This window comes from Centruroides sculpturatus, unplaced genomic scaffold, assembly GCF_000671375.1.
Source record: "Centruroides sculpturatus isolate CEXI.00-Female unplaced genomic scaffold, Cexi_2.0 scaffold1032, whole genome shotgun sequence".
Classification (NCBI taxonomy): domain Eukaryota; kingdom Metazoa; phylum Arthropoda; class Arachnida; order Scorpiones; family Buthidae; genus Centruroides; species Centruroides sculpturatus.
This window is the reverse complement of record NW_019385270.1, coordinates 40,840-57,088: the sequence shown is the minus strand read 5'-3', so window position 1 is coordinate 57,088 and position 16,249 is coordinate 40,840. Positions and strand designations below refer to the sequence as shown.

At 30.8% G+C, this 16,249-nt stretch overlaps 1 protein-coding gene across 1 annotated transcript in view; it reads right to left on the bottom strand.

The window, feature by feature from the left end:
* Positions 1-15,615, bottom strand: part of LOC111636969 (transient receptor potential-gamma protein-like) — a 35,145-nt gene extending 19,530 nt beyond the window's left edge. The window contains exons 1-5 of the mRNA XM_023382357.1: positions 15,379-15,615; positions 6,715-7,059; positions 3,397-3,567; positions 1,983-2,217; positions 1,695-1,873 (exon numbers count right to left, since the gene is read on the bottom strand). Of these exons, the coding sequence (XP_023238125.1) occupies positions 1,695-1,873; positions 1,983-2,217; positions 3,397-3,567; positions 6,715-7,059; positions 15,379-15,615 (1,167 nt within the window). The remainder of the gene's footprint in view (positions 1-1,694; positions 1,874-1,982; positions 2,218-3,396; positions 3,568-6,714; positions 7,060-15,378) is intronic.
* Positions 15,616-16,249: the final 634 nt, after the last annotated feature.

Below are 16,249 nucleotides of genomic sequence, written 5' to 3'. Positions count from 1 at the left end.
CCCCCAAAAAAACGGCCGTTATTTACAGGTGGCCGTTGTTTAGAGGTTTGATTCAGTACACAAATCTAATCTCATGTAATACAGTAGAGCGTCGTTTATCCGAATCAATTGGGGACTGGGGTTGTTCGGATAACTTATTTTTCGGATAACCGGTTATGCGCGAAAAAATATATTAACCTATCCCGTGTTGAAATTTTTCTCCGTTGAGTGTCGCTTCGCGTTGAATTTTCGTCGATGTTGAGCTTAACGTAAACTTTTTAAAATAATAATCGTGGCTATTGTATCATTAAAAATGATTTCTTTATGTTTTACAAACGAAATAAATACATTGAAAAATATAAAAACAAATAAAAATTATACTTTAGGCCGACTGGAATTCTTTCGGATAACCGACGTTTCGGATAACATACTTTCGGAAAAACGACGCTCTACTGTATAACAATTTTAATAGCGAAGTTCCGGCCGAAGTTTTTTCATCTCTAAAACGTGAACGTCGAACGTCGAGCTTCGATATCTTGTAAGCGGCGCTCGACGTTCGACGTTCACGTTTCAGAGATGAAAACTTCGGCCGCAACTTCGCTAAATAATTAACCGCGCCGTCAAACGTCTAAGTTAAAAGAAAGTATTGGGAAATTTTTGACCAGAGATGCCATCTTGAACGATGAAGGAAAATCGAGGGTGGGGGAATAAAATCGAAATAGCCAGTTTATTCAGCAAGAATTTTTTCGTAGTAAGAGATTTATAAGATATTCTAACATTATATGAATTATTTATTATTGTCATTCGTCGAAACCTGTGAAAGGTTATCGAATAATCGTCTTAAACTTGGGCTATAGTTTTGATGTATAAGACAAATAAATAAATAAAATATTTTATTATTCTCGCACAAATACTGTAAATAGTACTGTTTAATTTAAAAATTTTCCGGATTTTCTTGCTGCTGAATTTAAAATTTATTATGAAAATTCGGAGTGTTATATTACAGTGTGTGTGTGTGTACAAGAGGTAATATAAGACATCCACAGCTTCATATTAAACGATAAATTTAAGTAGTAATATATAATTGCTTATATATAAAACATAAATAATTTATCAGTCCCTTATTACATGTTATATTATGCGGCTATTCGCAATATTCCTGTAGTATTAAATCGTTAAAAAATCTATAATATTTAATAATATTCAGATAGGAATTTACGTGAAAATTCTGATAAAATCGTATATATTTGCCTAGTTTTAGATAGTGTGGACCAAAAGTCAGGTAATTTAGATGTTAGCTCGGTTAACAGATTTTTAAGTCACCTTATATGTATAGTATAAACAAAGATCATCTAAAAAATAAGCAAATAACGTAAAATGTAGCCATGTTAATTAACTTTTGGGCCACCCTATACATTCAAAAGGATCAGGCCCTAACCCAGGCCAAAATTTTCCTACGATTTTTATATATTAATTTTTAAAATAACCCATAACATCGATAAAAAAAAAGTATGAAGATGGCATCGTCATTTCGCCTCCATATTATATTCCGCGCGTCACTTAACAATACCGAAAAGACGTACGGAAGTTATTCTAAATTTTTTAAAATGATTAATGATAAATTACATAACATAAATTAAAGTTAAAACTATTAAAACACGCTTAAGAATTCCAAAAATTCGTTTCGATAGGATAAAAAAAATGCATTTTTAAACACAAAAAAAAGAGAAGAAAATCTTACCTGCCACCCATGCCAAAATCATTCCTTCAACAATACTAGGAGGAGAGCCACGTTTTGTAGTGATGTCATCTCTGATTTTGATTTTCCTCTCCTCCGTACCGAACCAATCACTTACAACGGCTTCGATCCTTTGTGAAGCTAAAATCAGCAAAACTAAGTGGAAGAAAGTAAAAAGAAAAACAGGAAAAATACATTAATGTAAATGTAAATAAAAGATAAAAACACAAGGGGAAGAAAAAACAAAAAAATACACTCAACTCACACAAGAAAGTGATATAAGATGCGGAGTGACAAATGAACTTTATGAATGGACGTCTCAAGATGCGGCCATAATAGGAATGCGGTGATAAGATATACGCTGCAGAATATAGTGGAAAAAGTGCTCCTATTCTTATAATTTCTAGTGTCTGAAGGACAATATTCTTCCTACGGAATCCTGGTAATCCTTCGTACCATATAGAAGCCAATAGCTGTTGTACGTTGGGATGAGCGCAAAACTATTCGCCATATTAAAAAAAGTTCTGTCATTCCTCCATAATTTTTATTATTTTTTTCATAAATAAAATTATAATATTTTTAAAAATATAGCCTATATACATTTTTATTTATAATTTTTTATACGTATATTCGCATAATTTCTTAATTACTTCAACTAGAGAAGAACAGTTTTAAAAAACTGTCTAAGACGGAACCTGGTTAAAACGGAAATCTGTCTAAAGGAGGTGAAATTCTCAAATCTTAATTTTACTGTATTTAATTATTATTGTTATTTATTATTGATATTTTTAAATAATAATAATTATTATTAAATACAACAGAACCTGTTTTTGTAAACCTTTATCTTTGTCTATCAGGCCAGTAATATTTATGCAGTCAAACCTCTTAACAATAGCCACTAACGGAGACATAAAAATAGACCATTGTTCGAACATTTTTTTTTTATGAATTTTTATCCATAAAAAGAGGATTCCTATTAAGAAATGGTCGCTATTAGGAGATGGCCATTATTAAAGGTTCGACTATACATAATCGGGTGAATGTAAGCTTTTAAGTATATAATTAATTATTTTAAATAAAAAAAACACTATTCAGTAAAAAGACCCGTCTAAAACGAAGTAGAACCTGCCTAAATAGAACACAACACCACAATACACACCTAACACAGCACCCAATACTCAATTCACACTCAACAATAGCACCCAATACTCAATTCACACTCAACAACAGGACCCAATACTCAATTCACACTCAACAATAGCACCCAATACTCAATACATGCACAACATACAGCACCCAATACTCAATACACGCACAACATACAGCACCCAATACTCAATACACGCACAACATACAGCATCCAATACTCAATACACTCACAACATATAGCATCCAATACTCAATACACTCACAACATATAGCACCCAATACTCAATACACGCACAACATACAGCACCCAATACTCAACACACTCACAACATACAGCACACATAATACATCACAAAAGACCTAAGAAATTTTAATTATTAATTAAATTGGGCACGAAAAAGTATAATTTTGCATCCCTGAACCCGAAAGGAATGCTAATTTTTATGCAAATAACCCATAAAATCATTATATTAAAATATAATTAAAATAAATTAGGACCAAATTTTACATATATAATTTACTTAAATTACCTTTTTTTGTTTGTATCTAATGGCAAGTTTCAATCGACTTAAATGCATTCTATCGCCATGTTCGAAAGCGGGACCGAAAGGATCGTAATTTAACAGAACTTCTAATTCGTAAGAGCTTCTAGTATGATCCAACAGGGCAGTGGCAAAATCTTGACATTTCTTCCTTAATTCCTGTTAATAAACATTCAAATAAATAAAGAAAAAATGGAGGATAGAATTAGTCAAGTTTAGAAATACTTTCACTAATTTATTATTGTGAGAGCGCGTGCTACTTTCACTACTTTCACGTGAGATTTGGAAAATGGTCATTTAGTAAATGCCTTAGGAAAAGCTACATTTATCGTACATTAACTAGGAAAATCCTCGATTCATCAGGCTGTCACTTCAAACAAGACTTGTTTCTTCAGCATCACTACGTCCTTTAATTACACATCCCACTTCGTACACCACACTACGTCGATATGTCTCGTGTTATTACCGGTTTCTTCTTCTTTCCTTAAATATTTTCGGGTTATTTCTGCGTAACTGTGGTCCTTTACGGTTGACTTTCCTTACTGTCCTTTACAGTTTTATAAAGGAAAAACATTTAAAAATGTCTTGAGTAAGTGTAAAATCGCAGGAAGGATTTGCACATTGTATAAACAAGCTGCAGCTTAGGGCCTTACATTTTTGAATGTACTTAGTACAGGAAAGGGCCTATTATATATTAAAGTTAGGGTCACAATTCTAAGTCCGGTCTTGATACAAAAACAAATAATAAATTCATTTGTCAAAATATTCAAATACTCTATTATTAAGTCTTTATTACTTAAAAATTAATCGGTGAAAGGATTTAGGGGTTAGTTAATCAGTATGGTTAGACTATATTTATGCAGGTTTCTAGAGAGTTAATATGAAAACTTTGGTGACGATCGACGGACAGACATACAAACATTCTATTACACATATATTGTATATACAGATATCAAATTTTAAACGAGAGATCTATACAGTTACTTCTATATATTCCTTTACTGATTATTAATAACTTTTAATTTATTTTTCTCGTCTGTATGTCTGCCCGTAAGAGTTCTTAGAAACTGTAAAAGTAGAGTCAATTTAGTGTTTTTTTTTTTTTTTTATAGATTANACTTCTAATTCGTAAGAGCTTCTAGTATGATCCAACAGGGCAGTGGCAAAATCTTGACATTTCTTCCTTAATTCCTGTTAATAAACATTCAAATAAATAAAGAAAAAATGGAGGATAGAATTAGTCAAGTTTAGAAATACTTTCACTAATTTATTATTGTGAGAGCGCGTGCTACTTTCACTACTTTCACGTGAGATTTGGAAAATGGTCATTTAGTAAATGCCTTAGGAAAAGCTACATTTATCGTACATTAACTAGGATAATCCTCGATTCATCAGGCTGTCACTTCAAACAAGACTTGTTTCTTCAGCATCACTACGTCCTTTAATTACACATCCCACTTCGTACACCACACTACGTCGATATGTCTCGTGTTATTACCGGTTTCTTCTTCTTTCCTTAAATATTTTCGGGTTATTTCTGTGTAACTGTGGTCCTTTACGGTTGACTTTCCTTACTGTCCTTTACAGTTTTATAAAGGAAAAACATTTAAAAATGTCTTGAGAAAGTGTAAAATCGCAGGAAGGATTTGCACATTGTATAAACAAGCTGCAGCTTAGGGCCTTACATTTTTGAATGTACTTAGTACAGGAAAGGGCCTATTATATATTAAAGTTAGGATCACAATTCTAAGTCCGGTCTTGATACAAAAACAAATAATAAATTCATTTGTCAAAATATTCAAATACTCTATTATTAAGTCTTTATTACTTAAAAATTAATCGGTGAAAGGATTTAGGGGTTAGTTAATCAGTATGGTTAGACTATATTTATGCAGGTTTCTAGAGAGTTAATATGAAAACTTTGGTGACGATCGACGGACAGACATACAAACATTCTATTACACATATATTGTATATACAGATATCAAATTTTAAACGAGAGATCTATACAGTTACTTCTATATATTCCTTTACTGATTATTAATAACTTTTAATTTATTTTTCTCGTCTGTATGTCTGCCCGTAAGAGTTCTTAGAAACTGTAAAAGTAGAGTCAATTTAGTGTTTTTTTTTTTTTTTAATAGATTATTAAACTAATTTTAGAGGGTTTTTTTAATATAAAATAATATTTTAAGTTTATTCTTGTGGTTTGTTTTACACCAACTTCATTAATCTTTTTATCGATTTACTGATAAAAGAATTTCATAATAAAAATAAAATACCATTAAATTTCATAAAACTTTATCAAACTATTATCAATTTTTCTGTTATCTATAAAATTTTTTAGTAATATTTTCCTGTGTTTTTTAATAGATAAAAACATTTCGGGGCGTAAAAATGTGTTAATAAAATTACATTTTTTTTAAAAATAAATATAGATATATTTTTTTTATTATTAAATAAAGCTTGAAGAACATTTTCCCCCTCTTACTTCCTTCATATAGATTAGAAAAAATTAAATTTTTCTAGAATATAAACGAATTACACGTGAGTTTGGTTTTGACAAGTATGAACTTCTCCGGAAATATAAAAATAGGCCATAAAAAATAATTTGTTTTTTTTTTCCTCCTTTCTATAATCAAATAATTTTGAAAATTTTTACGATCTCTTATTTCAGAAACTGTATAAATTTCAATTCAGTTCTATAAAAACATATCCAGAAATGGAAACCTCTATAAATATGTATCAATATATAAAAATTTCTGTGTTTTTGTATTTTGTGTGTTAATATTTTCGTGTTTTCAAAACTTGGCGGTTTTCATGCTTATTTTCGTGGGTTTATAGCTTCAAATCGATATTTTTCATTAAAATTTACACTTTAAATGTCTTCAAATCGAATTTTTCAAGAAAATTCACATGTTGAATCTCTTCAAATCGATATTTTTCATGAAAATTTACACCTTAAAAGTCTTCAAATCGACATTTTTCATGAAAATTCACACGTTGAACGTCTTCAAATCGATATTTATCATGAAAATTTACACCTTAAAAGTCTTCAAATCGATATTTTTCATGAAAATTTACATGTTAAATGCCTTCAAATCAATAATTTTTATGAAAATTTTCAGTTTTACATCTTCAAATTGTTATATTTTTGTAATTAAATTTTTATAATATTCCCTATGATTTTCATAAAAATATAGATAAAAAATCATTAAAAAATAGCTTAAAATAAAAAGATTTTCCATAATTTTTCTCATGTTAACATATTTTATGTTAAAAATATAAAAAAAATCAGAAACTTACTTGATATTCGCTTTTAAATTCATGTTCCATGAAACTAAGTCTCCTGAGTTCCCAACTTAACTCGAAAGCAGTCAAGATAGGGTCTTTACTAGACAGAGCAATAAGGGACGGAGCTGATAATGCCCTGTAAGCATTAATTCGTGATCTGGAATGACGTAAGCAATCTTCTGATATGGATTGCACGCAATCGTCGCATCCACATCGCACTTCATGAGGAATGGGTAAAATAGATCCTCTATCCAAAAGGATCTTCAATATTTCATAATTATCTCGATGAGCGGCAAGAATTAAAGGCGTTATATCGGGGGTAAAAGTTGCTGTATCCCTGTCTATCGCTTCCCAACTCTAGAATTAAAAATGGTAATAATGGTAATCACATCATAAGTATGCTAAATGGGTTCAAACAAGTAATTTATATTAGTCAATTGCAATAAAATCTGTGTAAACCGGACTCTCACGGTATCCAATTCAACGAAACCTGTTCAAAGCGGAACCTGAATAAAAAGGAAACCTGTATAAACAAAACTTGAATAAAAAGAAAACCTGCCTAAACGGAAAAATGCTTCGAAACGGAGCGATTTTCTGTGTTAAAAACGAACCTGTTAAAAACGGAAACCTGTCAAATCGGGAAAGATATACGGTGCGATTTTTTCTTTCTGTTTAGAAGATTTCCGTTTTGAACAGGTTTTTTTTTATTAAGCATAGAAAATCTCTTTGTTCCAAAAAATTAATTCTCATTTAGGCAGGTTTTCCGTTTTATTCAGGTTTCTGTATTTGTTTATGTATTAGAATTAATTTATGAGATGTAGTTAAGTTTTACAGTCAAAACCTCCGAACAACGACCACTGACGGATACAGTACATAAAAAATATGGTCGTTGTTAAGAGGTGAACGTTATTTCGAAATTATTACGTACGCATTTTTTGTTTAAAAGACGAAAGTTCCCAAAAAAGTGGCCGCTATTTAGAGGTGGACGTTGTTAAGAAGTTCTACTATATAAAATAGTCAATAACCTGGAAACCGTCGTAAAGCGAACCGTAGCATTTTTCTTTAATTTTCGTGGCTTAAATAGAGGTTATGCACCCGGAAATAACGCCTTTTTACTGAATAATACTAAACGAAATATTACACACCATTTCGTGTGTAATATTATGGCTTAAACTAGTCGTATAAGCGGGTTTAAGCGAATGGTCGTATAGCGGGGGTTTACTATATTTGATGTGAAATTACCTTACACATTACTTATATCGGTCGTAAAGCGGAGTATGAACTTCTATTGAGTTTTCTAGTGTATAATTTTATTTTATTTCTTTATAAGACAAATTATTTGTATAAAAAAGGTAATTTATTTAACTAGATTCCGCTTAAAATAAAACGTTTATAACACTTTATACGTGCACGCCCGTCTGTTCAGCTTGATTACGTTAATGAGCATAATGGAATAAGTAATCCGATACGATTATTAGTTTACTAATTTACGTCTATATTTATAATTATTAACAACGTGTGACGAATGAATTGCTTTTATAACCCGTTACGAAAATGAAACGTTGGATAAGACTTGAGAATTTGTTCACGTCTAACCATAAATTAATTATACAAAGTGGCATTAATTTTACCAATACAGAATTACAAGACAGAATTATTGCTCTTCAATTTTAAAAAATTCTAAACCTATAAATTCGTACTGTCGTCGGTCCGTCCGTCTGTCTTTCCTTATACTCGAAAACAGAGTTATAGTGATTAAAAAATATGCTGTTTAGAGGTAAACCTACTGCTCCAGGAACGAATCCGGCGCTCGAAAAAAAACCAGGAATTTCTATTCTGTTTGGGCACTATCCCTAGTGCCAGATTAACAGTGGACCAGTCCTAACACTTGCGTATTTAAGGCTTTTTAATTATACCCGTTATGGGTTGGATGTACAGTACAGTTCAAATCGATATTTATCAATACCCGTTATGGGTTGGATGTACAGTACAGTACAGTCGACCCCCTATAACACTATTGATAATTCCGTTTTATATGAATTCCATGTTGTACGAGTCACTTAGATTTTACAAATACGTGAGCCGTTCACAGCCCGGCACACCTATTTGTAAAATCTAATTGACTCATACAACATGGAATTCATATAAAACGGAATTATCAACAGTGTTATAGGGGGTCGACTGTAATTAAAAATGTACTCTACGTACACACAGGAAGGAACAGTAAAAAATTGCATCTGTATATATTGTTTTTGTGTGTTTAGACAGTTAAGTTTAGATTATATACGTAAGGTTTGTTACCTAAAATAATTAAAGATCTATAGCCTATAAAGCCTTAACTTTAAGGCTAGTCTTTACAAGTACCGCGAAAGTACGCGTTGAAGGTTACCTAAAGGTTTGGTGTTCCTTTGTGTCCTATAAACACCAAACACATGACACAGTTATTCTCGTGTTTATCTAAACAAGAAACTTATGTATTTGTTTATGTATCGTCCTGTAAGACACAAGGATCTATATTCTAGTGTCTTTTAAATATGTTTGTTTTTATTATTCCTGTATTCTACAAATAAATACAAGTTAAAAAAGTATTTTCTGTATGCTACAGACACAAGAAAAGTCTTCATTATATATCTCATGTAAATATGTTCCGATGTTTGTAAACACAGGAACATACAAATATACAGAAGATGTATTATACGTTCGTGTATATGTTCATGCATTTGTGTATGTTGGTGCAATATATAATGCAAGCTTATCCTTTAGAAGGGGAAATTTATGAATTTGGCCAGTGGCCATATTTTAGGGACAAACAAATTATAAAAGAATGAATGTAAAGAGCTGGAAAAAACAGCGCTATTCCTTACTAAACATAGTACTTTCTAAAGCAACATAAGGTCTAACAAAGTAAATATCCCTATTGTTTATAGCACTGTTACTTGCTACTTCATTCGAATTAAATTAAATCCAAGCAACGTTTTCGTACAAAACTAGTTACACTCAAATAGCTAATAGCATTACTCCGTACACGAAACAGAGCATACGCAGGAAGAAACACAAGTAGGGCAGTTGGGAGTGAAATGGATCAAGTGATGAAGAGGCTTACGTTAGTTTTAAGCTAGGAAATTAATTATAAATTTTGTAGGCAGACGGCACTTCTTCGTGGAGGTTTCTAGAATTAGTATAACTAATTAATTTCCTAGCTGCTTATCTCGAAACTAATGTGAACCATTTTACCCCTTGACCCATTTCACTTTCAATTATCCTAAGCAACATTATGAAGAAACTTAAATAAACATTTAAACGAACAGAAGTAACGAAAAGTGAATCTGTTTATCCCCTGAAAATAAAGATCCTACTGGAAACCCAGAGGAATCCTCTGAGAATAATGATCCTACTGACAACCCAGAGGAACCTCCTGAGTATTGAGAACCCCTATAGGAATTCCTGAGAATAGGGAATCTGCTTATCCTGCTGAGAATAGGGAAGGAAACGATTTAACCAAAAGTCTTCTATTAGAAAAAAAACCGTCAGTAAGTTCATTAAGAAACTCCGAGCCAGGGAGTCACAATGGGGACTACAAAAGCCAGTGACTTTACTTTCCTTCAGAGATAAAAGGTATATTGCATTTACACTATATAACAGGGCAGAATCCATAAACAAAATGACCATAGCTAGGAACTTAAATGAGGTTTGTAGAGCTATTCATCACCTGTATCGATACAGCTTCCTCCTGGTATTGAACACGCTTGTTTCAGATGGTTGCGGTGACCAAAACGATGAAAATAATTGATCTCAATGGCTTCGTAAGGCTACTTTGGAGCCAAATAAATTTTTGAATCCAACAGTACACTACTCTTAAAAGATCAAATTAAATTAATAACAAAAAACGAAAATAACAGAAAAAGCAGGAAGGTTTGGTTTCATTTTTATATCAAAGAAGAGCTTTTAATTGTAAATTTACTCAATTAAAGTATTAAAAAATGAACTATGTACAAAACAGACTATATTCGATGTGTTTTCATTAAGTTTGAAGAGGCCTTGCTCATCTCTTTGAGCTGATGAAACCATTGTTATAGTTATTGTGTAGTAGAACTTTATTTATGGGGTCTTATCGTCATATACTAGATCATCTAGTGACTTTATCATCTTACTACACAAAGGCTTTTATCATCATCTAGATAGAGGAACTTTGGACAATTTTAGTATAAATTTTAAGTTAAATTATATGATAGAATAGAGGGATTGCTGACTAATGAAACAAGAAAAGAATAGTGGAAAAAGTAGAAGAGACATTTTACAATTCAATTCTTGAAATGTCTTAAGGCTGGTTTCCACTTAACTGGAACGTATGTCAGAAACATAAAACAGAAACGGATTGATGTCACTTCGTATTCTGACGTTGTCATTTATAAGTTTTGGAAGAAAATCTAGAATAGAAAACACTAGCTTTTCCTTTTCTGTTAGTATCTTCCATAGTGTTTTGACCAATAGAAGAAACATAATGGTGATGACATAGTAGTGACGTTTTATGTCTTGTTGAATAAGGAAAATGGCGGACTATTTGAAAAGAGTGAAACCAAGCTAACAATTCGAATTGTTTTTAGAAGAGGACAAAAAATATGATGTCAACTGGCCAACGGGCTAGCCACATGGAATTTCGGGTTTTCTTCACGTTTGTAACACCTAAATAGGTGTAGTTTCCAATAAAAGTTTTTCAAGAAGGCCGTCCTCGTCTGTTCGCCTACGTATCTCTTTGTTACCAATTTCGTCTTTAAAAAACAAATATGAAAAAGAAGGAAGCATAAGGTACTGTCTAAGTTCAATCTACTCTCTAAACACGAAATTTATATTTATTTCGTATCATGTTTTTACATAAAAGACAAAATTTTGAAATCCCCCAAATGCCTGAGACCTTATGCAAATGATCCTGCTCTATCTTATCCTGATGGAGATAATCAAGTTGTGAAGAATTGCGTGTTCATAATCATTAAAAATGATTAGTAAGAGAAAATTAATAAACTTTTCTTTAAAAATTGTAGATTATTATCTTTTTTAATTTATAAAGAAATTATTTAAATAATGTTGTAAAACAATTTTAAATTAATAAGATAATTGAAATTTCTTAAAAAGTTAGTTTGTACGAATGTAACTGAATATATCTGAAACTAAGATCAAGCCTTTATTTATAATAATACCCGTGAAAAAATCTGTATCATTAAAGAATAATTTTTGATACAGAAAATGGCATGATGCAATTAAAATCCGATCTTCATTTTGATAAATAAAAACAATATCTAAATAAAATCACAGCAGAATATATAAGAACGAAACAAAAACGGAACGTCAGCACAGACATTATAGCAGAACCAGAACGAAACATCTTCAGAACAGAATCAAAACACAGCAACACAGAACGGAACCAGAACAGAACCAGACTCTTGTCATCAGAAGAGAATCAGAACAGAGTAACACAGAACGGAACCAGAACAGAACCAGACTCTTGTCATCAGAAGAGAATCAGAACAGAGTAACACAGAACAGAACCAGAACGAAACATCATCAGAAGAGAATCAAAACACAGCAACACAGAACAGAACCAGAACAGAACCAGACTCTTGTCATCAGAAGAGAATCAGAACAGAGCAACACAGAACAGAACGTAACATCATCAGAACAGAACCAGAATGAAGCAACACAACATAGAACAGAATCAGAACAGAGCAACACAGAACAGAACCAGAACGAAACATCATCAGAAGAGAATCAGAACAGAGCAACACAGAACAGAACCAGAATGAAGCAACACAACACAGAACAGAAGCAGAACAGAGCAACACAGAACAGAACCAGAACGAAACATCATCAGAAGAGAATCAGAACAGAATGAAGCAACACAGAACGGAACCAGAATGAAGCAACACAACACAGAACAGAAGCAGAACAGAGCAACACAGAACAGAACCAGAATGAAGCAATACCAGAACAGAATTAGAACGAAATAACACAACAGAACCAGAACGATACAATATCAAAACAAAATTAGTAGGGATCAATATTAGGTAAAAAACAGGACTAGAGAAACAGAGAAATAATATCTGAACACAGAACATAACAAAATCGGAATATTACATAAAATTTACTCGTGTTAAAAAATACGAAAAAAAGAAAAGTTTATATTTAACGAGTAAGAGGAATGCAAAACAGCGAAAAATCAGAAAAACAACCGATTAAACTTAATATTATTCAAATATATAACTAATCTCGTTGTAAAATATGTATTTCCTAAAATTTAAGCACAAAATAACAAAAATAAAACTATAAAAAATTAAATTTTAAAATTAAATTTTTAGGTAAATTAAATTCGAAACATTAATCACTTAGTAACATATTTTTAAAAAATATGTTTAATATTTACCTAAAACAGAATATGATTTAAATTAAAGGAGCGTGTTGATGATTAATGGAAAGTATTATTCGATGAAACAGAAAGTTAGTAAACGTTTAACATTATATAATTAATCTAATTTGTTCAAATGATAGTAGAAAATAGAGACAAATGATAAAATAAAATGACTTTTTATAAGAGGATGAGATAAATGTAACAAATTATCTTCACAATGCAGCATGACAGTAGGTGGTTTAACAATGAGTTTTAGTAAAGTACACAATTTGGGCGGATCTCTCTTTGGCAGTTGTAAGTTTAGTTTACATTGAAGCAATTTAGCAAATTCTAGAATTATATATATATACAGTTCTAGAATATATATAATAGAATCCATCTAAATATACACCTAAACATGATTATAAATGAATTTTCATTCGTCTAAAGGACTTTACACATAAATTAAATGCTTTAAAAAGGAAAAAAAAGGGCAAAATGATTCCTTTTAAATTACCTTCTTAAGGAACTTTATTATAGTGAAACTTGTCTAAAACGGAACCTGAATAAACGTGTTTAAACATAAAATTTTCTTCAAAACAGATGATTTTCTATGTTAAAAAAAACCTGTTTAAAACGGAACCTGCTAAACTGAAAAATGTATTAAGTGCCATGCAATTCCAGTTTACGCAGGTTTTACTTTTTTTATGTATTTTAAGGATTTTCAAGCATATTTAACCTTTAAGGTGTATGAATCCGTGTAAGATGTATACGCATGAAGATAGCTGCAGATAGATTTGTGTTATTATTAAAGTGTAAAATATACAGTAAAACCTGCGTAAACCGGAATCGTACGATTAGGAAGGTTTCCGTTTCGAACAGTTTTTTTAAACATAAAATCATCTGTTCCAATGAATTTTTCCCGTTTAGACGGGTTTCCGTTTTATTCGAGTTCCGTTTTCCACAGATTTTTCCTATACTTTGAAAAAGGGAAAGAACTTTTCTTTTTAAGTTGTATTATTAAATAAATTTTAGGGATTTTTTTATTAATTTAATGTATATTCTTGCAGTTTATTCAGCACTCAATCTCTCCATTTAAATGTGTACCCAAACACGATTATGGATAGGTCTTCGTTACTTTAAAGTACTTTATACTTAAATTGCATGCATTAAGAAGAAAAAAGACAAAAAATGGGTCCCTCTAAATTAAGTTATGGAGCATTTTTTAAAGGTTTTTAAGTGTTTCAACAAAGATTTTGTAATTCATTCACGTACAGCTGTAGATGAATTTTACTTTTAAAAGCGGTTTTTACTTGAAATGAACTTACAAAACGGAAGAAATTTATAAAATTGTATTAGAATTCAGTAATTATAGTAAAACCTGTCCGAAACGGAACCTGAATAATAAGGAAATCTGTATAAACGGAAAAACTTCTTCGAAACAGAGCGATTTTCTATGTTAGAAAAAGAACCTGTTCGAAACAGATACCTGCCAAACAGAGAAAAATATGTGATTCCGGTTTAAACAGGTTTTACTATACATGCACCACCTTGCCAAGCCATCTTTTATTAGACATAGAGTAATAATTATAAAGAAATATATTATTATAAATTAAGATCGGGCAGATATTTGGGTTGAGTAATTGGCAGCGTATCTAAACAGTAAGCAGGAGTTACGGGTTCGAGTTCCGATCTTTAGTTTCATATTATTCTATAATTTATTTATAATTATTATATTTAACACAAGATGGCAGCCTGGCAGCACGCCTTCTGCCAAATTACTTAGTAATTATTTAGCTATAATAGCCCAATAAAAGAACTCAGATATAAGGTAAGTACTTTCTGCTATCAAAATTATACCAAAAAAATGGAGAAAAACAACAAATTTTCTGAAAATTAATTTACGGAATGTTATTATACATATATTTTATAATTTTAACTGTATTTTACCAAATAGTATAACGAACATTTAGCAGTTTACTCATAAACTTATCCATATGAATTGTCACCCTTGCAGCGCCAAATTTTCTCCTTATGGTGAAAATTTTAACTAATTTTTACTTCGTGAATCTCTTTCCCACGATCTGCAATGCATTGTGTACTGAGTTTCACTCGATCGAATCAGTGGGGCATGGCCCATGCGTGTCTGAATGCTTACAAAGAACGATAAAAGTCCTTTTAAAGTTGAATTAAATTAATTAATTAAGTAAATTTTAATAATTTTATAGAAAATAATTATTATATACTTATTTTTAATGTTTTAAAATATATTTTATCAAAGAGTTTTACAAACATACTTGCGGTTCACCCGGAAGACGATTGGTTTCTTCCTGCTCTAGTAACACTTCAACAGCTTCTACGTATTCTTCGCTGATGGCATGCAATAAAGCATCCTTCATCTCGACTTTATTTTCAATTAACAGCTCTATCATTTCTAAATTCTCATTATCTATGGCCATCAATAAAGCCGATCTTCCTATAGGATCCACGCAATTGACGTTGATGTATCCAGTTTCGTTGGCATTTTGCAGCATCCTAAAATATATATATATATATATATTTTTTTTTTTCAGATAAATATATAAAGTATTAACCGATATTTTCGTTAGAAATTGTATTTTTATTTTAAAATATTTTCAAAAGTGCCAATAAAGAAAAATATATCGATGTAAGAGTATCAACTTTCGAACATTTTCTATGGTTTCTGTTGTTCGAAAAAAGAAGAAAAAAAAAATATTGTAAAAGAAAAGTGAATAAAAATGTATATAATAAAATAAATTTATTTTTAAAATTATAAAAAACACTATTTATTACAAAATATATCGGTTAAAACTACAGTAAACAACGTCGTTTACGGTATAAAATTCATCAAAGTGTAAGAGATTTCGTGATAAAAATAAAAGAAATTTAATAATTTAAAAAATAAAAAGATTACAGAAACGAGTTGTGTAACTTTCCAGGCAAAAAAAAAGTTAAAATTATGTAGCGCCATCTGTTATTAAATTTTATTTTTAAAAAAACTTTTTATATTTTAATAAAATCTGAATAAAAAAATTTAAACAGAAAATAAATTCTTCGAAATGGATCTTTAAAAACCTGTCCAAAACGGAAATCTGTCAAACCAGAATAAATATTCCGTACCGGTGCCATTCCGGTTTACACAGGTTT